The sequence below is a fragment of the Erythrolamprus reginae genome, chromosome Z, assembly GCF_031021105.1.
Source record: "Erythrolamprus reginae isolate rEryReg1 chromosome Z, rEryReg1.hap1, whole genome shotgun sequence".
NCBI classification, from domain to species: domain Eukaryota; kingdom Metazoa; phylum Chordata; class Lepidosauria; order Squamata; family Dipsadidae; genus Erythrolamprus; species Erythrolamprus reginae.
Window position 1 is genome coordinate 47,331,232 of NC_091963.1, and position 21,106 is coordinate 47,352,337.

At 38.4% G+C, this 21,106-nt stretch overlaps 1 protein-coding gene across 7 annotated transcripts in view; it reads left to right on the forward strand.

Annotated features, from left to right (window-relative positions):
• The window catches only part of CREB5 (cAMP responsive element binding protein 5), a 311,336-nt gene that overhangs the window by 225,247 nt on the left and 64,983 nt on the right, over positions 1-21,106 (forward strand). For all 7 annotated transcript variants that reach the window (XM_070729315.1, XM_070729319.1, XM_070729317.1 and 4 more), the window contains 2 exons: positions 4,272-4,398; positions 4,957-5,067. In XM_070729315.1, the coding sequence (XP_070585416.1) occupies positions 4,272-4,398; positions 4,957-5,067 (238 nt within the window). The remainder of the gene's footprint in view (positions 1-4,271; positions 4,399-4,956; positions 5,068-21,106) is intronic.

Consider the following 21,106-nt stretch of genomic DNA (forward strand, 5'->3'; position numbering starts at 1 on the left):
GCTTAAAGACTGAAATTATTACCTCATGGTAACAAGCCTGCACTAGAGAGACTATTGAGGCTTTGTCTTCATGAGTCAACAGTAATTTAGTTTTTAGGAAGTGTTTTGTTTAGGAAGTGTTGAAATATATAATCACTTGAAAATTATTTAGAATATGACTTAAATAAAATCAGTTTCAAGAAAAAAATAACATATTGTATCTTTCTATAAAAAATTAACAGTATGAATAAAAATGCCACAAGGAACCATTCTCTCCCCACCCTCTCCCGCCCCTGGGCAAGTCCACAAAGCGAGAAAGGTTGGTGGACACTATGCTATAGCATCTTGTACTTAATTTTTTTGAACTGTTCAGTAACTGAAGCTATTTTTCCCAAAAGTGTCCACACAATGGACACACATTTAGAAGGATATACAGTGGTACCTCATCTTACGAACACCTCTTCTAACGAACTTTTCAAGATACGAACCCGGTGTTTAAGATTTTTTTGCCTCTTCTTCCGAACTATTTTCACCTTACGAACCCAAGCCGCTGCTGCTGGGATGAAGGGGTTTCTTCCCCCCCTTTTTTGAAGAAAGAAAAGGGAGGGGTGGCTTGGAGGGGGAAAGACTGCATTTAAATAACTAGGAGAACAGCGTGTTTGCAGGCATTGGAAGAGTGTCTTTTGAAGAAAGAAAAGGGAGGGGCGGCTTGGAGGGGGAAAAGACTGCATTTAAATAACTAGGAGAATAGCGTGTTTGCAGGCACTGAAAGAGTGTTTTTTGAAGAAAGAAAAGGGAGGGGCACCCCCCTTGCCTTTCTTCCTTCCCACTCACCCTTTAGCCTAGCCTTGCTTCTTCCACCCACCCCGTTTAGCTGCTCCTCCCCGCCCTCTGTTCGCCTCCTTTCTAAAGTTTGGGATTTTCCTGAAGGATTTGCACGCATTATTTGCTTTTACATTGATTCCTAAGGGAAACATTGTTTCATCTTACGAACTTTTCACCTTACGAACTTTCTCCTGGAACTAATTAAGTTCGTATCATGAGGCACCACTGTATTTGTTTTCTATAAAGAGTAGTTAATGGAAATTTATTACATCAGAAATTGCTATAGCTCAGCAGCAGTAATGGGCAGCCAAAATTTTTACTGCCACACTATGGTGTGGCTTATTTTGTGGGTGTGGCTTAATGGTCATATGTCACTCTCGGGTGACAATTTGCTCCGCGTTTCCCGCACTCTCCTTCCTTGGCCACCCCCTGCCTCAAGCTGGGTAGTTAGGTGAACAGGTGATGCCAGAATCATAAATGCTGCCAGCGCTGCTTCCAGCCATACCTTTTGCTTGCACCTCCTTTGGGAGCTGGCTGCGTGAGGCTGGATGGGAGCCAGGCAGGAAAGAGGGAAGCTCGTCCGAGGCCGGGGAGGAGGAAAGAGGAAAAAAGCAAGCAGCAGCAGAGAAAAAAAGGAGAGCCAAGCTGAGACCAGTAATCCAGGAAGTGACATCTGTCGATCAGCTGGAGCTGCACACGCATCATCATTTCCACTGATGGAACTGTGGCGCAGTGTTTTGCCTGCTGCCCATCCCTGTTCCATAGAATGATGAAGTTCCTTCTGGTGAAGTGTATTTGGTAGGAAAACTTGGGGAATTTCCTGGAAATGACTTCAGAGTTCATAGAGCTTCAGTATGTACTTATTAGTGTCCATTTTCTAGATAGTAAATGTATTTAATGTCAGACATATTGTATTTGACACTGTAATACATATGGGCCTACATGATTATCATCAATCAATAAAAGACTCTGCATGATCATTTTATTGTACTATTTGAATATTGACAAAAATGATTCATAACCTTTAAAAGTGTTATTTTTTTTTCCATCCAGTAAATCCCCATGTCCTACAAAGAAAAACAATAACAGCAAACCTACTCTTTTCTCATTACAAAACATAGACTTACAAATTTGAATTCAGAATCAGTAGTTAATTTTCTATTTTTTAGCATATATAAATAATTTCCCTTATCTTAAATCCCCTGCTTCCAGTCTCATTAAATCAAACTTGTGGAATATTTGGTTCTAGAACATGTAAGTAAAATTCCAATGATAGGGATTTCTAAGGCTTATCTATGCAAAGTCAGGACAAAGTAACTTTTTGTCAAATGTTTTAATAATGAAATCAAAGTTTCTAGAAAAGGATGTAAAAATACAGAATGAAGGCTTGGCTGCAAGTTTTCAATCAATCCAGGAGGCTACTTGTTTTACAAGTCAACTTGAACATCATGTCCCCCATACCAAGAAGTATAATAGTTACGTATATAAGGAATTATTTTACTGACAGCACATTATACTTTCTTGCTTAGTATGCACAAAATCTTAACATGTACAAAATCTCAACTATAATAATGACAGCTTTGTTCAGCAGTTAATTGGTGCTATACAAGCTCAGAATAGGACTTTCATTGTATGTTTTTGATTTGTTGCACCACTGTTCCTCAGATCAATATTACAGGGTGGCTTCCCCCACAAGGAATGCTGAAATATTGTGTGACGAGATCTAGTGATCAAGAAAAGTAAATTACCTATTTAACTCATTGTTTTCCTTTCTTCACAATTAATTTTTAAACTAAAATTTTTAAAGCCAGTGCTATAAATTCCAATGCCATAATTTTGCACTGTTTTTATTAATTAATTAATACAGTGTTCCCTCGATTTTCACGAGGGATGCGTTCTGAGACCACCTGCGAAAGTCGAATTTCCGCGAAGTAGAGATGCGGAAGTAAATACACTATTTTTGGCTATGAACAGTATCACAAGCCTTCCCTTAACACTTTAAACCCCTAAACTGCAATTTATCATTCCCTTAGCAACCATTTAGATTATTACTCACCATGTTTATTAAAGTTTATTAAAAAAAATATTTATTAAAGGTGGACGAAAGTTTGACAATGACGTATGACGTCATCGGGCGGGAAAAACCGTGGTATAGGGAAAAACCCGCAAAGTATTTTTTAATTAATATTTTTGGAAAACCGTGGTATAGCCGTTTCATGAAGTTCGAACCCGCGAAAATCGAGGGACCACTGTATTTATAAATTAATGCTATGGTTTGTCAGAAAGAATAATATGTTATTGGCATTGGCAATCTTCAGGAAGCTGGAGAATTAAGAAAATTATAAAAAGAAATATTGCTATACTGTATACAAAGAAATCAATCATTTTTTTCTTTCATAATTAATTAAATATAAAAGATTATTTCAAAGATGTCAACATAGTTAGAAAAGCTGCTACTGTGAAAATACAGTTAAGAGGACTTGTGCACATATTCATTCCAAGATGTTTGGATTGATATTGCACAAGACGGCAGACTAGAATATGACTACTTTAAAGAGGCAAAGGATAACAACCTTTTTATATTACCATGCACTTATGTTATATAAGTACCTTTTAAATCTTTTTTTCTAAGTTCCCTGTTGATTTTAAAGACATTTTAGTTGGTTAACAGATTCTGATTTGTTGTGTAACCCCTTGGACAAAAGATGTGCCAGTTAATTACCTATTTATATCTTATGCTGCGCATATTAAGCTGATGTCTTTCACTATTACTGCCAATGTTGGGAAAGAATATTACAGGTGGTTGGGTTTTTTTGAAAAGAAAAATAATGTGGCTTCTTAAATCCAGAAAATACTTTGTGGGTTTTAAATCCAATCTGTTATTCCCTAGAATATTAGGTGGCTTTTTAGCATTAATTTTAAATGGAAGATACTCTTCTATGTAAAATTTCTGTTAAAATAATTCAAAATATTGGAGAATCTAGTAAACATAAAATTATGATGACATAATTTTATGTCTCAACATAAAATGATGAGACAAGTCTCAAAGTTTTACTATCTGAAAATATGGCTTTTTTCATGCAGGTATTTGATAGCATTTAAAACAAATTCTGTATTCATTCTCACTTTTGCATCAAATTTTTTAAATGAATCTGAATGTGAAAATTTGGATGGTTTTATGTCTTTCCTATAGTAATTCCCATTCCCTTTGGATCACATCTTATTCATTCAGCATTCCCCCTCATTTTCCATGTAGTGTCACCAAAAAGTTTGTGTGGGGAAGAAGCATTTGAAAATTCTTATGGTACTAGACTAAACACTACTTATTCTGGATCGTAATTATTTGAGTATTGTGATGCAATGTTAACTTTATATTCATAATTTTGGCATAGGAATTATTAAATGTGCAGTTGTTTTCTTCTGAAGTTTTATATTTAACCCATTCTTCCAATGTTCCTTTTTTATAGGCCTGTTCCAGGCTCCTTATCATCACTGCTTCACCTGCACAACCGTCAAAGACAGCCCATGCCTGCTTCTATGCCTGGGACTTTACCTAATCCTACAATGCCTGGATCTTCCGCAGTGTTAATGCCTGTAAGTGTATTTCTTTTCTACATGTATTGTTTCAAAAGTAACAAATAGTGTAAGAGCACAATTAGCATAAATGTATGAGCAATGCTGCTGGATCAGGCTTCTGGTTCTTACAGTAGCCAGACAAGTCTTAGTCACCCAGACGAGGCCTTCAGAAAAATAAGAAACTTCATTGGAAGAAGAAACAATACAGAAAATATTGACCTGTGCAGAATGGATAGACTATAATTGGTTTCCCCCCCCCCCGATTTGGACCAGATCTGGTTCAATCGATACTGGTCCGTGGGCACTGCCATCTTTTAAATTTTTTAAATTATTATTTATTTCTTCTGCGCATGTGCAGAAGCGGGGTTTCTGACACTATGGATGCATCCCCATCTTGTTTTCTGCTTTTATTAATAATAATAATTTATTATTACTTTGCGCGCGCATGATGGAAGCAAACTGGCAGTGAGGTGAGTTAGAAACACCCCCCTCTGAATATAATTAAAATTATCTTTCATCTTTTGATTTATTTTCCACATGCCAAAACTAATTTCTTCTTTCTGTTCATTAATCAAGGTGGAAAGACAGATGTCTATGAACTCAAGTATCATGGGAATGCAAAGTCCAAACCTCAATAATCCCTGTGCATCACCTCAAGTTGCTCCAATGCATTCAGAAGCTAAAATGGTAAGATGTTGAACTCTACTTATATTGTCCTATTTAAAACAATGGACAAAGTGAATATTTTGTTTCTAATGTTTTATTTATGCTAGGGCTTCTCGCTTCACAGCTCCAGATCTTGTCAGTCATTATTTTTTACCAAGAATTTTAGTAATTGTATATTTAGCCATCATTTTTTGCTAGAATATTGAAAAGTAGATGAGGAAAATATTTAATGGCACAACGTAATATTTTTTTCTATGTCTCTGCATGTTCATGGCACTGATTGATTTAATTTAGACAGTAATGGTAACATGTGAAACATCTGCATCTCCAGAACCATCTCTAACCCTGGTTACTGAAAACGATGGCATAAATTGTACTACTTTAAGATAGGAAATATTCAGAAAATATGCTGTAAATCCCAAAATTTATATTTTAAACCCTCACACATTTCTCCTTGTCCCCACAAAAAGACAGAGTGGAAAAACAGGAATCCCTAGCCCTACCTATTTGCACAATTTTGTCCCATATACAAGACATTAAATACAGTCCTAGTAATCTAAAGGCTAAAAAATGGCAGGAATTCTTGTTCCCAACATTAGAAGCTTTGATTCTCTTGTGTTAGCTATCTCGAACTTTTCTACACGGCTTGTTCCTAAAAAGTAGATCCTAGGTTCGTGATAGCGAATATATAGCATGCATGCCAGAGATGGCACGCAGAGCCCTTTCTGTGGGCACATGCACATTCGCCAGCTAATCTTTGGGTTTCTGGTGCATGCATGTGCACCGGTCACCTGATCTTCGCATTTCCAGTGGTCTAGCACACATAAAGACCAGCTGGCCGGCGCACTCGCAAGCACCAGAAAACTGAAGACCAGGTGACTGGTGGTCACATGGTAGCTGGTCTTCATATTTCCAGTGTTCCGGTGCACATGCCCACATTCTAGTTTGGGCACTCGGTGCCGAAAAGATTTGCCATCACTGTCCTAGGTTTTTGGATTATGGGAAAAATACATTTCTATTTTGCTGTTATGGATATTTCCTGTCACTGTAACTATCTATCAACTTTCTGACTCATCTGAAATTTAAAAAAATATATTCATGAAAATTCAAATATATTTTAAGTATCTCAAAGAAGTGTAAGTGAATCAAATTAATGTTTTACTAGAGGCTACTGTAACTCACACACCTAGTCTTTACTTTCTATTATTATAGTTGTAAACCATTTGGAATGGTATTTAACAAGTTGGGTAGCCATTTAAATAAATTGCTGTTTGAATTAAGAAATATAGCATTCAGAGAAGTGATACCCATGTTCTGATCCTTATTTCGGAAGTATGGAATGTTTTGTAAGAATCAGGTTTATATAGGATTTTGTAAAAATAAATTCCTGAGAGAGATACAAATACACAAAGCACCAAAGTGATTTTCCTAGATACAAAGCTAAGACTCCTCATCATGAAACCCACCCAATTTGGTATGGATTACAAATTGTTATATTTTTTTATCTGAATGCACATTTGATAACATATCAGCACAATTGGATGGTTTTATATTGGAGTGAAAGGGTGACATAGCACCTTGTATTATCATCACTGGCTAATAAATCCTTAGAGCTGGTTTGGAAGGAAGCCAGTGGGCACCTTTGAAGTTCCTGTCATGCTGCCATATGGGGTAAAGGGAAATGTTTTCTTGCCAATAGGTTTCATGCCCTGTTTGAGTAGACGTGAATGGTCACATCTTTCCCTCAGTACAAATGTTGGCTAGGTAGCCAACCCAAGCTTTTTAACACCTCATCTGAAACCACACTCTCTAAACATACCCTTGGTTAGCTCAAAGAGCATATATTGGCCAAAAGCATTGACTACAACAGCCAAAGTAAACCTCTGGTTCCTATGTTGTGTGGTGTACAGGGATCATGATGTGCCAAAAACCAATAGCATTTGCAGCTCAGCTTATTAAATCTTAGGCAGTTGGCAAGTTGTTGTTGTGTTTTTTCTCCTGTCAAACCAAGCTATAGCAAGCCAAGCAAAATAGTTCTTGGCTAAAGAAAAGAAACACCACCCTGGCAACTTTTTTGGAGACTGAAACTTCAAGATTTACTTTGCCTTTTCTGCTTTCCGCCTCTGAAGATTTAAAAAGAAAGGTATTGATGCTTACAGTGGGAATACTATGGTTTGATATATGGATTAAGAGAATTGCATTTTAATCTGAATTAATTAATTGATTGATTGATTGATTGATTGATTGATTTGGTTTATAGGCCGCCCTTCTAGCTATATAAAGTGTAGGTTTGGTAAACTCTTCCACATCAGATAATTCCAAGAAAATGGCATATATTAGAATGCCATTAACTGTCGAGTTAATTAATTTCAACAGAAATAGCATTTAAGTCATGGTATGAGGTTACACTTGAATTAAAATTTGGCTGCATGCTAAGATTTCCAGAATTTTATTTCCACTTTGTGAGACAGCCTGTTGTAAATTGCTTGCACACTCAAAAATGCTTGTTTTACTCACTGATAATGTTACATAAGTTGTGCAACTGAAAGTTTCATTGTTTGAATTTATACTGCAAGTCTAATAAAAGAGATTTCTGGATTATAAATCTACATTAAATAGATTAGATTTGTTAAATTTACTGTATATTAGATATACGGTGTACATATAATGTAAATTAGATATACCTTACTGTAAATCTAGCAAATTAAATTAGCAATAAAAGCATTGAAATCTGCCACACTTACTCCTGGATGTCTGGTAAAAATTCAGCCATAAGGAAGATGCATAATTTACCACACTATCTCCCACATAACAGCTACGTAACATGAAGTGTGGCCCAGGAATTATTGTTGAGCCAAGAAGAACAGGTTAGGAAATATTTTATATTCTTCCCTTACTTAATTATCTGAGAGCCCAGGGAGCCCAGTAAATCTTGGGACTAAGATTTTCAAGGCTGCCAAAGACAGCAATTATTCCAGATACTTTTATGCTATCCTTCTTTCTATAGCTGGAAGGCACCTGCTGGATTGCAAAACTGCATCATGCCTCTTATGTGGGTCTATTAAAAACACACACACAATATAATAGTTATCAGGTAGGCAATTTCAAATCAAATCAAACATTGCTAGTGTAATTCCACAATTTCCAAATACAATTTTCATGGCAGTTTGATTTTACAGGGGTAGGGGAGGAATTTCCATTATAGCATGATTCCCTAGCCATGATAATAGGAATTAGGGATATTGTTGAATACATTGTTGTATTTTCCAAACATTTTTACAGAAGCACTTCTTAGGATATTTTAAAATACTGTACTTTGTAATGAGAATGAAGGATATCATTCTGAAGAATGATAGCTTTCTGGCAGATTAGGTCCCTATCATAAAGAAATTTATTAAGGTATATAGAAAACGATGTAGAAGGGCTGCATAAAAATGCATTAACTGTTTGTACAGGAGAAACAGCTATTAACTAACTTTGGGTAGTAAATAAAATTGTAATTTATCAAATTTGTACATTATTCTCCTATGCCAATTATACTCAATCAGAAATTATTTGCTTTAAAATAATAAAAAAGAGATAAACACTATCAGAGAGAGAGAGAGAAAGCAAGGGGCAAGGCGGAGAGAGAAAGAGAAAGCAAGAGACAGAGAGTAGAGACAGAGAGAAAGAGAGAGAGAGAGAGAAAGCAAGGGGGAGAGAGAAAGAGAGAGGCTAAGAGAGAAAGAGAAAGGGAAAGAAAGCAAGGGGGAGAGAGAAAGAGAGAAACAGAGACAAAGAGAAAGAGAAAGAGAGAAAAACAAAGAGTGAAAGAGAGAGAGGGAAAACAAGGGGGAGAAAGAGAGAGCAAGAGACAGAGAGAAAGAGAGAAAGAAAGAAAGAAAGGTGGAGAGAGAAAGAGAGAAAGAGAAAGAGATTTTTTTTAAAAAAAATGGCTAATTTTTTTTAGCCTCTCCCCCTCGTTCAATGGTCCCTCTTTCCCAATCATAAAATCTTGTCACTTTAATACAGTTGCAAACAGGTCTCTCACACCCTCAGCTCATTTCTCCTAAAGCCTGCAAGCCTTTCCTGAAGGCCTCTGTAGCCAATAACAGAACTCCAGATCTCTGTTATCAGCTGCAGAGGCCTTTCCTAAGTCTTTCCTGAAGGCCTCTGTAGCTGATAATATCTCTCCTATATGCCATATATCTTCTCTTCTATCCCTATATCTTTCTTCTATTCTCTTATCAATTATTTTATCCTATATTCTCTCTTCTATTCTTTTTCTAATTCTATTTCCTCAAAGGTGTCCTCTGTTACCTTCATTGTGTATTATTGTGTATTGGACAAAATAAATAAATTAAAATAAAATAAAATAAATGATAACAGCTATGGATCGATCTGGAGCTCTGTTATCGACTGCAGAAGCCTTCAGGAAAGCCTTGCCAGCTGCCAAAGAAATGGGCTGAGGTGTGTGAGGCCTGGTTAAAACTGTCCAAAGCCTAAGAAGTTCCTGAAGACCTCTGACAGTGAAAAGGAGGCTGGGGGTGACACACACACTTCAGGAGGCTTTTGGCTGAAAAGAAGGCTGAAAATCAGTGGGCTAGCAAGCACATGCACACTGGATCTGACATGGGCAATGCCTCAGATTTATTTTATTTTATTTTATTTTATTTATTTATATTTATATTTATTTATATTTATATTTATATTTATTTTATATTTATTTTATATTTATTTTATTATTTTATTTTATTTTATTATTTTATTTTGTCCAATACACAATACATATTGAAGAGGATAGACATGGAGTATTATATATAAAGAAAAGATATAAAAGTAGAGGAGAAGATATATGAAAGGAAGAAAAGATATATGAAATATGAGATAAGGAGAGACAATTGGACAGGGGACGAAAGGCAGGCTAGTGCACTTATGTACGCCATAAGTTCTCCATCACTGGTCTAGATCCTAATGGCAACTAATATTGTAACAGAAAACAATACTGAAAATCACAGTGAAATATTATCACGCAAGAGTTCAAATTGAAATGATGAATAGATAATGGAAAATAATAATAAAAAGTAAAATATAGTACACATAACCATTGTTAGACACATTCCAGACTTTTTTGGGAGGGATAAGATGCTGTGCAATTTAGCTTCATGCATTTTGACAACTTGCAATGCTATTTACTGTAGATTCAACATGTATAGGCACTGTATATAACAGAGTTAAGCAGCCTTTGGGCTGTTGGACATGAATAGAATATTAATAGCATGTTAAACAAGCTTATAGAATGCTTGTCGTGAAATATTTGCTCCCATTCTGCTTACATTTGTGGCCCTTTCTGAATAGATAAGCGTACTGATCAAGCACTGGATTAAAATCAACCACCATTTTCATTTCCCAGTTATACATTTTGGGAGCAATGTGAAATCAGAGGCACTTTTATAAGCATGATGATGCTACACTGATTCTTGCCTTGCTGCATACACAATAATTTAAAAGTTTGAGTAATGAGGATTGTAATAATGAAATGTTGAGTCTTTAAATATGGCAACACCAAGTAGGTAGAAAAAGCTGCATGGGTATCTTAATGGTGTAGCAAGAATTGGAAGAAGTGTTGCACAAGGGATCAGAGAATTTGATTCATTAAGAGAACAATCTGAAGTAAGCTTTGATTTAATTACAGGATTTACGGTGCAATCCAGATGCAATTCACTTCCACTGAATCTATCTGTAGTTTCTTTAAAGACCTTATTCCCATGACAGCAGGAATACAAAAGCAGTTTCAGTTTTAAAGATAACCTGCGTGCATACAAATACATACATACACAGATATAAAATTGGATAAGCTGTCTTAAAACTACAGTTAAAAAACTGATACATAGTACAAAAATCGTAACTTTAAATGTATCCAAAGACAATAAAAATAATAATATTGTTTATTCAGTAGCTGAAACAAAGGCATTAAATTAAAGGACCACATTATACAAAAATTGCAGAATATTGAAAAGAAACAGATTAATGGTTAGCAAGATTCTAAAAAACAGGGTTGTTTTACAGTAGTGTAAATTTATTTTAAAGTTACTGGTACCAGGTGCCATCACAAAAGACTGCACTCAGGAAGGGCCTTTTTTTTCTAAAATGCTGCCTAGAAACTTGTATGGGAATTCTCAAAAAGTAAAGGAAGTATTTTCTCCATAGCTATTCACATGCAAATGTATTCAGATTTAATCTACCAAGTGATGGACTAGGACTCATTAGTTTTGGGCAGATTTCCCACAGCTCAATTCGGAATTAGTATTAAAAGGTTTTCTGGCAAGAGTTTGGAAGAAGTCTGTTTGTTTTCAGCTATGTCTTTCATCATTTGGAATGTGGCATGTTGACATAAGCAAGTACAGTAGGCCTTTCTCAGTGGTGGCCCCACGTTTATAATATTCAGGTTTCCCCCCCCTGAGATTCACATAGCTCTATCATTCCCAAGTTAGTTAAAAACAACTTTTGAGTACTTTTTAAAGAAATGATTTCTACTTGTTAATTGTTATCCAATGTATTCCTAGTAGTAGTGTAGAGTAGTATGCATGTACTAAGAAGGTTGTTTGTGTATCATTGTGGTATTATTTATGTTTATTGTTGGTCTGCTAGCATATGAGTGCGGTTTTGATATTTAAAGGTAGGTTAGAGATTTGCTTATACAATTTAGTTGCTGCCACATTCAATATTGTACCATATTTGAGGGCCACTTAGAATTCTTACTAAGTGGTTGATAATATTATGCAAAAATGAATAGAAAAAAGAAGTGACTATAAAAGAGGTCACAAAAATCTGTTTAATTATTTTGATTAGCAATAACTTTCAATAACCAACTAATGTTTTGTAGGCAATAAATAAATTCATCGTCTAAGAGCCTCTATCTTCAATTTCACAGTTGGTAAAATTTCAATGTGGTTGCATAGGATAATGATGATACCTAAGAATCATGGGAACTAAAAGACTAATCAAGAACATGCAGTTTTGGCTTAATTTAAAAAATAAGATTGTCATTATATTTTTATCATAGTATGTTAAGCAAAAGAATGTCTGCACGGGATTAGTAAAGCCATAATCTTTGGGTATCAACTAAATCATTACAGTTACATTTTAAGTTATACAAGAAACTTTAAAATGATTTGTGCTTATATCATCACAGCAAAGTATTCCACAGTGGAAAATTCAAATTCCAGCCCAAGTTATATTGAAAGACCCAAAATGGGAGGCGGGGGGAATCACGTACACATGCATGGGGAAGTGTGTGTGTGTGTGTCATGCACACAATTGCACGTATTGCATTATGATTTCTGGCATATATGCATGCTGTTGCACATGCATTGTGCATGGTTTTGGTACCCAACAAGAAAAAGGTTTGCCATCACTGATCTGTACAGTTTCCTCCTCTTAAAAAATGGTGCAATTTAACTTGGAAATAATTCCACTAAATTGACTCAGGTTTACTAATGAGTACATTTTAATTAGTGTTACAGAATCACCTTACTTAGATCATGTCCTTTGACAAAGTTATCCTAATGAAATGTCATGAATCCAGTTTATTATGTATTCAATATACAGTATTCCAGGATAGGAATCTCCCTATTTTTCAGTGCCAAAAGTTCCAAATATTCAGGAAAAAAATCAAATGAGGAGCTGTATGTTCTATAAAATGCTTAACTCAATAAAACAAAAATACATGAAAGCAACACTGTTTTTGAACTAATAATAAGGCTGGTTATTTCAAGAAAAAAGTGGGAATGGAAGGAGGAAATGGAAAAAGTTGGCAGAAAAATAGTGCCATCCTCCTTTATATACTAATGTTCTGTCAGAAGCCAGACATATTAAAAATATTTGTGTAATTTAAAATAATTTGCACAAGTCTAGGAAAAGCTATTTTAGACCTTTAAACATTTGAAAGATCCCATTGGAATTAATGCGAAACACAGAATATATTACCAAAACTTTATGTGGATACAAATGTGAGTTGAAATGGGGGGGAAATTATTGAGAGTATTCAAAGCAAGCATTGGATAATCCCATGCTTTTCCAAAAGAATGACAGTTTTAAGACCTCTTATCTATACATGAACTGAAGAATTTGTCATTAGGCTGATTTAAACATTCTATAATTCACATTTATTTATATTTTTTAAAAAACCAATGACATGCTTAAATCATGCTTTATATAACTCTTCTTCTGCATTGAAATATTTGTGGCACCAACTAAATTCCATAAATGTTCTTTAAATTAGGTTATTGTTTTCATAAAAAAGAAAAGCTATGTTACTTACAATGCTGAATATGTTTATAATATGGTATTCTTCAAATTAATTAATTTCTACATCTGCTTTATGCCAGAAATTTAGTTCATTAAAGAAATACAAACAATGGTCTTATATTTTTAATAGGATAATAAAAAAGATAAAATGTTTACTTGTTTGCTACACAGTGTTGGCTAGCTTATATGAATTTGGCTAGCATCGATGAATATACAGCTTCTGTATTATTTTATTTATTAGATTTGTATGCCGCCCCTCTCCGGAGACTCGGAGCAGATAAATAAAAGCATAGGTACCAGCACCAACAAAATGCTAAAAGAAAGCCAAATCAGGACATGTATGCAATAACACTTTTCTAGTCATTCTCTGCAGCAGCAGATACCAACAAGTTACTTTCATTTTGTGCACTCTCCCCCCCCCCCATACTTATATATGCTATACACGTGATGGCGAATCTATGGTATGCGTGCTGGAAGTGGTATGCAAAGCCACCTCTCTGGGCACATGGAATCATTGCCTATACTTCTTCCGGGTCCTGGCCAGTCACCAGGTACACATGTGCTTGCTGGAAAGATGATCTTCCTGCTTCTGGTGTGCTCATGCACGCTGATCACTCGTCCTAGTATTTGGTGTGCATGCCCAAAGACACAAAGACAGGATCCCAGCTGCCGCTTCCTAAGTGAGCAGAGCTGTCAGCCAGGACTGACCAACTGGGGCTTCCCTCCTTCCCTGTCTGAGTGGGGTTCTTGCATGGCCCCAGCCCTCCAGCAATGTGCATCCGCAGTGCCTGGCTGGCTTGGACACCCCAGAAAAGGAGCAGCTGCTTGTTCTTGGTGGCAGGTGAAGGCGGCGATTCTCCTCCAGAATCCCAACTGCAAGCGGCAAAGTGAGAACCACTGCGTAACTTCAGGAGAGCAGCAGAGGCATGGCTGCTTTTTCTCAGCCGCTGCAAGGGGGGACTGGGGATGCACAGCAGTTTTCATCCAGCTGCTTGTGTCCGGGATGCTGGAGAAGAAATCCCCCCCTCCACCAAGAACAAACAGCCATGCCCCTGCTGCTCTCATGGGGTGCACAGCGGTTCTCACCCTGCTGCTTTGCCCAGGATGGTGGAAGAGAAATCTCCCTTTTCCAGCCACGGAAAAGAAGGAGCTGTGCCCCTGCTGCTCTCCTGGGGCTGCGCAGTGATTGTCACCCTGCTGCTTGTGTCTAGGAATTCTTCCTTTCCAGTCACCAACAACAAGCAACACTGCCAAAGGAATGGAGTCTGTGCTAAAGAGACTTGCCAGCTGGGAAGCAGGTATGGTCCTTTGGGAGAAGGGGTGGGAGGGAGGGCTGCTCTGGCTTGTTGGTGGTGGCTGGAAGAGGACATTTCTCCTGCAGTATCCCAAGGCCCAAGCAGCAGGGTGGGAACTGCTACACAGCCCTAAGAGAATAGTGAGAGCAGGAGGATCCTCCTCTTCCTCCTGCCAGCCTTGGGATTCAGTCAGCTTCCAGCATGGTAAATTTCAGGGACTTGCCCTGAATATCAAGGGCCTCAGTTGCAAACTAGGGTGCAGGTGTGGTACTCTATGTGTGTGGTGTGGCAACTCAGAGATTGCGAGCCACTATTACACTAAGTAATAAGCACTATTACTTAGGAGGCTGCTTTCTTCAGTGGCTCTGCTTAAGAAGGACAAAGACCGTTGGATGGCTTCAAGGGCTCTGGTAACGCCCAGCTTCCTGCTGCTGCATGAGATACAAGGGCAAGTCGGCTGCCTTTCTGGTGCTCCCAGCAATGCCAATGTTCGCCCACCTCCTCTTTTTCCCTCCGAGCATGGGCACTGCTGGGATGCGCTTTTGGCTTGCAAGTCACAGCCAGAAAGAAGAGGAGGTATCACCATCACCACATAAGGCAAGAGTGGCTGGTGGTGGGTTTAGGAGCCAGGCTGAGTGGGGCAAGCAGCTTTGTGGTCTCTGAGAGAGACATGCTGCACAGCTTAGCTATGGCTGCTTTTGATCCAAAGGTGGGTGGCTCGCTCCTCTGTGGTTTTGCTGTCTGTCTGTCTGCTACCTGGAGTGTGAGGCTGGCAGGAGGAGGAGGAGGAGATGCCACTGCCTCTACAAAGGCAGGCCATTCTCTCAGGCAAAGGTTGATCCAAAATGGGGTGCAGTGGTGCATGTGCAGTGGACACGTGCATGGGCAGTTTGGGGGAACATGCATGCATGGGGGTTCATGCGGCAGGGTGTACAAATACATGCACAGGAAGCCGCACATTGCATTATAGGTACTGGCATGGAGGAGTGTTGGCACATGCATGTGTACTTTTGGCATATAGTGACAAAAAGTTTCACTGTCACTTTCTGTGCACTGGAAGGAGCAGAAGGATACAATTTACTGATTATGTAGTACAGTCATACCTTGTCTTACGAACCTAATTGGTTCCAGGGGGAGGTTTGTAAGACGAAAGGTTCGTAAGACGAAACATTGTTTCCCATAGGAAACAATGTAATGTCAATTAATCCGTGCAACCAAAAAACCCCCCCCGCAAAAAAACGCTGCCGCCCGGCTGTCACCTTTTAAAACAGCCTGGGGGCTTCTCAGCGACCTCCCGAACGCCGAACGCCAAACCCGAACTTCCGGGTTCAGCATTCAGGAGGCCGCCGAGAAGCCCCCAAGCTGTTTTAAAAGGTGACAACCGGGCAGCGGGGTTTCCCAGCAGCCTCTGAATGCTGAACACGGAAGTTCGGGTTTGGCGTTCGGCTTCAGGAGACGGCTGGGAAGCCGCCCGGCTGTTTTAAAAGGTCACAGCCGGGCTGGGGGGCTCCCCAGCAACCTCCCGAACCCCGAACGTTTGCCGAACTTCCGGGTTCGGGGTTCGGGAGGTTGCTGGGAAGCCCCCCAGCCCGGCTGTCACCTTTTAAAACAGCCGCACGGCTTCCCAGCAGCTTCCCGAAGCCAAATGCCAAACCCGAACTTCTGCATTCGGCGTTCGGAGGCTGCTGAAAAGCCGCGCGGCTGTTTTAAACGGTGACAGCCGGGCTGGGAGGCTTCCCAGCAACTTCCCGAACCCTGAACCCGGAAGTTCGGCAAAAGTTCGGGGTTTGGGAGGTTTCTGGGAAGCCCCCCAGCCCGGCTGTGACCTTTTAAAACAATCGGGTGGCTTCCCAGCAGCTTCCCGAAGCCGAACGCCAAACGAACTTCCGCGTTCGGCGTTCGGAGGCTGCTGGAAAGCCGCGTGGCTGTTTTAAAAGGTGACAGCCGGGCTGGGAGGCCCGGCTGTGACCTTTTAAAACAGCCGGGCGGCTTCCCAGCCGTCTCCCGAAGCCGAACGCCAAACCCGAACTTCCGTGTTTGGCATTCGGAGGCTGCTGGGAAGCCCCCCAGCCCGGCTGTCACCTTTTAAAACAGCCGTGCGGCTTCCCAGCAGCCTCCGAACGGTTTAGAAAAAATTTGCCTCTTCTTACGAACTTTTTTCGTGTTACGAACGCCAAACCCGAACTTCCGGGTTCGGTGTTCGGAGGCTGCTGGGAAGCCTCGCCGCCCAGCTGTCACCTTTTAAAACAGCCGGGGGCTTCCCAGCAGCCTCCTGAACTCCGGGTTCGTATCTCGAGTTGTTCGTAAGACGAGGGGTTCGTATCTTGAGGTACCACTGTATAGTTATAAAAATTTACCATAATAAAAAATCAGTAAAATAAAGAAATGGAATGTACATTTTAATTAGAAAAAGAGAAAGTGTTTTTCATGTAATTTTGAAATAGCAAACTTTCTTACAATCGAATAGAATAGAATTTTTTATTGGCCAAGTCTAATTGGACTCACAAGGAATTTGTCCTGGTGTATATGCTCTTAGTGTACATAAAAGAAAAGATACGTTAATCAAAAATCATAAAGTACAGCACTTAATGATATTCCAGGTACATATAAGCAATCAAATCTTATTAGGAACCGGTCAATATAAATTGTAAGGGTACAATCCAACCTCCCTCAAAAGGGATATCTGTGAATCAAATTTTTTTCACTGTGCTATCATATTTCTGCACAGATTTTTTTCACCAAAATCTTTTATCTTTTTCCCAATGTTCCCCAATACAAGTTTTATACCTGTGCACCCAACCTGCTGGCTGTCATTCGGCATTTCATACAGCAAATTTATAAGACACCCCCCCCCCCGTGAAGGGCTACCCAAAGTTTTACAACCACACTGTGGGCGTGGCTTATGCAGGATGTCCTGCATTTTCTTTCAACATCTTTCAGTGCAAATTGGGTGCTTTGGGGTGGAGCTACATTTTCACTACCCTACTGCATCCCGCCCCCTCTGTCTGGGCAGTAGCCCCCCCTGCTCCCCCAAAGGAGTATTTGTGGCTGCAATATTTTGAATCCAAAGATTTATTCTTTTTACAAGTCATGATCATCAACTATTAATAACTCATGGTTTACCAACCGTGTCCTCTTTGGCAGCCCATAAACTACAAGAATATCTAAAGTTCTTTCAAAATCCTGATCTGTTACCTCACAAATGTACTTCAAAGTGGGCCATCTTCAGAAGATAATGCATTGTCTATTGCACTTCTAATGGGCAACAGAAGATTCACTAGATAGGACAATGGCTAGTAACTCAATACTTTTCACATATATAATGTCTGTGGAAATAATAATAATATATTGTGATCCCAGTTTAAAGCTGGAGGGAATATAAGCAATCAATTGTATCAGGGCAAAGAATAAATTTCTCAGGTTCTCCAAACTTCATCTCTTCATCTTGCAAAAAACACAACAATATAGTGGAAAAAGATCTTAGATTTCCCTATGCTCTTCTGTAACACCTATTCTTAAATTTAATGTGTTCAGAACAAAACATTTTGATGGAATTAATGAGTTTATAAAGTTGGATTAGCAATGCTGGAGAGTCATTTTACCCAGGTTAATTTTTAAGAGAAAAACCTTAGGACTTTGCTACAATGGTTGCTGAAATATCACCCATTACCCCTTTTAATTATTGTATTTTGAGCTCTAAATTCCATTCCTAAAACTCACCACGATAAATGTAGCATTAAAAAACAGTGGTTGGTGACAGTCTAAAATGTTGGAGCATTAGATTACCCTCAATATGATTAAAATTAAGTCAAAACAGATATGTGCAAATTACATATCTCATAGTCATATAAGTGAGTAAAAACTTACTTAGTTTTTCTATAAATTGAATCCCATTTAATTATTCTTGTTGTAATCAGTGTTAATTGATTAGTTTGATCTATATGAACCTGGGCAGTAGTAAGTACTATCTCAGTTGGTGCACAGCTAAATAGTTTATGAAGTAATTAGAATTTTAAAGTTTTTTCTGATAAGCCTTTTTAGTAATGACATCCCATAATATTGTTATTGATTTATATATTTCTAGGTGCAAAATCAGCTCAGATATGTTTAGAGCTATTTTATAAAACAATTTTAGAAACCATTTTATTGTCTCACCTTGATCACTTTTGCTTTATGAATTAATCATAATTTTTCATTTTCTCCTCTTGTAGCTAATACATGCAACAGATAGCTAGTTCAAGTGCTTTAAGACCATTTTGGATATGATATCTGATCTTTGTAATTGCTAAATAAACAATAGTGTAGTATGTGCATCAGGATTAGTTTGGATGAAACAGAAAAATATGTACATTGTACAGTGACAATGAGCATCCTTTGAATATAATTTGTAAATTTATTTTATTTATTTATTTTGTCCAATACACAATGAGGGTTTTAGTGGGTATATATCTATATACACATAGTAAAATACATGATGAAGGTTATAAAGGAGATACTCATAGTAAAATATATCTAAGAAATAATAGAAAAGAAGGTATAGTAATAGAACATATCAATGAAAGAATAGAAGAGATATAGGAATAGAAGAAAGGTATAGGAGATATAGGAGAGCAATAGGACAGGGGACGGAAGGCACTCTAGTGCACTTGTACTCGCCCCTTACTGACCTCTTAGGAATCTGGGTAGGTCAACCGTAGATAATCTAAGGGTAAAGTGTTGGGGGTTTGGGGATGACACTATGGAGTCCGGTAATGAGTTCCAGACTTCGACAACTCGGTTACTGAAGTAATATTTTTTACAGTCAAGTTTGGAGCAGTTAATATTAAGTTTAAATCTGTTGTGTGCTCTTGTGTTGTTGTGGTTGAAGGTGAAGTAGTTGCCGAGAGGCAGGACGTTGCAGCATATGATCTTGTGGGCAATATGTAGATCTTGTTTAAGGCGTCTTAGTTCTAAACTTTCTAGGCCCAGGATTGAAAGCCTAGTTTCGTAGGGTATTCTATTTCGAGTGGAGGAGTGAAGGCCTGTTCTGGTGAAGTATCTTTGGACATATTCAAGGGTGTTAATGTCTGAGATGCGATATGGGTTCCAAACAGATGAGCTGTATTCGAGGATGGGTCTGGCAAAAGTTTTATAAGTTCTGGTAAGTAGTGTGAGATTGCCAGAGCAGAAGCTACGTAGGATTAGGTTTACAACTCTTGAAACCTTCTTGGCTATATTGTTGCAGTGGGCTTCGTTATTAGTATACCAAGGTCTTTAACCAAGTGGGCATTCTCTTTGATAATTTGATTATTCAGTTCATATTTGGATCTTCCCAATGTGTAGGACAGAGCATTTGCTAGTTGAGATCTGGAGTTGCCATTTGTTAGACCACTCAGAAACAGCGTCAAGGTCTTTTTGGAGAGTAGTTGTGTTATCGGTGGTATTGAAGAGTTTTACATCGTGGGCGAAGAGGACACAGTTGCTTGTGATGTAATCGCAAAGGTCATTGATGTACAGAATAAAGAGCGTTGGTCCCAGTACACTACCTTGGGGAATACCGCTTTTAACAGGGACGGGGGTGGATATGGTGCTTCCTATTTTGACCACTTGTTGTCTGTTTGACAGGAATGCTGTAATCCAGCTATGGAGGGATCCTGAGATGCCATAGAATTTGAGTTTTAGGAGTAGTTTGTCGTGGACCACTGAATCGAAGGCTTTGCAGAAATCAATATAAATTGCATCTGTAGATTTCCCTTGATCTAGATGAGTTGTCTCTATATTTTTGCAGTGGAGGAGCTGCAGGTTGCAGGATAGTTTTTTTCTGAAACCAAATTGTTTGTTAGAGAGCAAATTCTTAGTTTCTAGATGTAGAGTAATTGATTTGTTTATAATTGATTCCATGAATTTGCATGGGACGCAGCATAGTGAAATTGGTCTTAGTTATCTACAAGAGAGGGGTCTCCTTTTTTGAAGATGGGGATGACCATTGCTTTCGACCATAGCTTAGGAAGTGTGCTGGTTCTGAAGGATTTTTCAAAAATTATGCTTAGCGGTTCAGCTATGGCAGAAGAGAGCTTTTTTTAGGAAGTAAGCACATAGACCATCTGGTCTGACTGATAGAGAAGGTTTAAGGTCACGTAATGCTTTTTCAACTCGGTCTTCAGTGAAGTCTACTTGGGTTAAGTCATTGAGGGAGTTTGAGGTGTGATTGACGAAATGGGGGGATGAGCCATTGCTGTTAACAAAGACAGAGCCAAAGAAAGAATTGAGGAGGTTGGCTTTGGATGAATCATCATGGTATTCTTTGTTGTTGGGTCTTTTGAGAGGTGGGATAGGTCTAGAGTCTTTGAGTTTATTGTTGACAAAGTTGTAGAAAGCTCTATTAGATTTGGTGCATAGGAGGTTTTCCTCTTGTTTGCTGTAGTAGTTAAGGCATTCTGTTTTTACTTGATTGTAAATGCTTTTATATCGGCTTTTGAAGTTGTAAAGACCTGTAA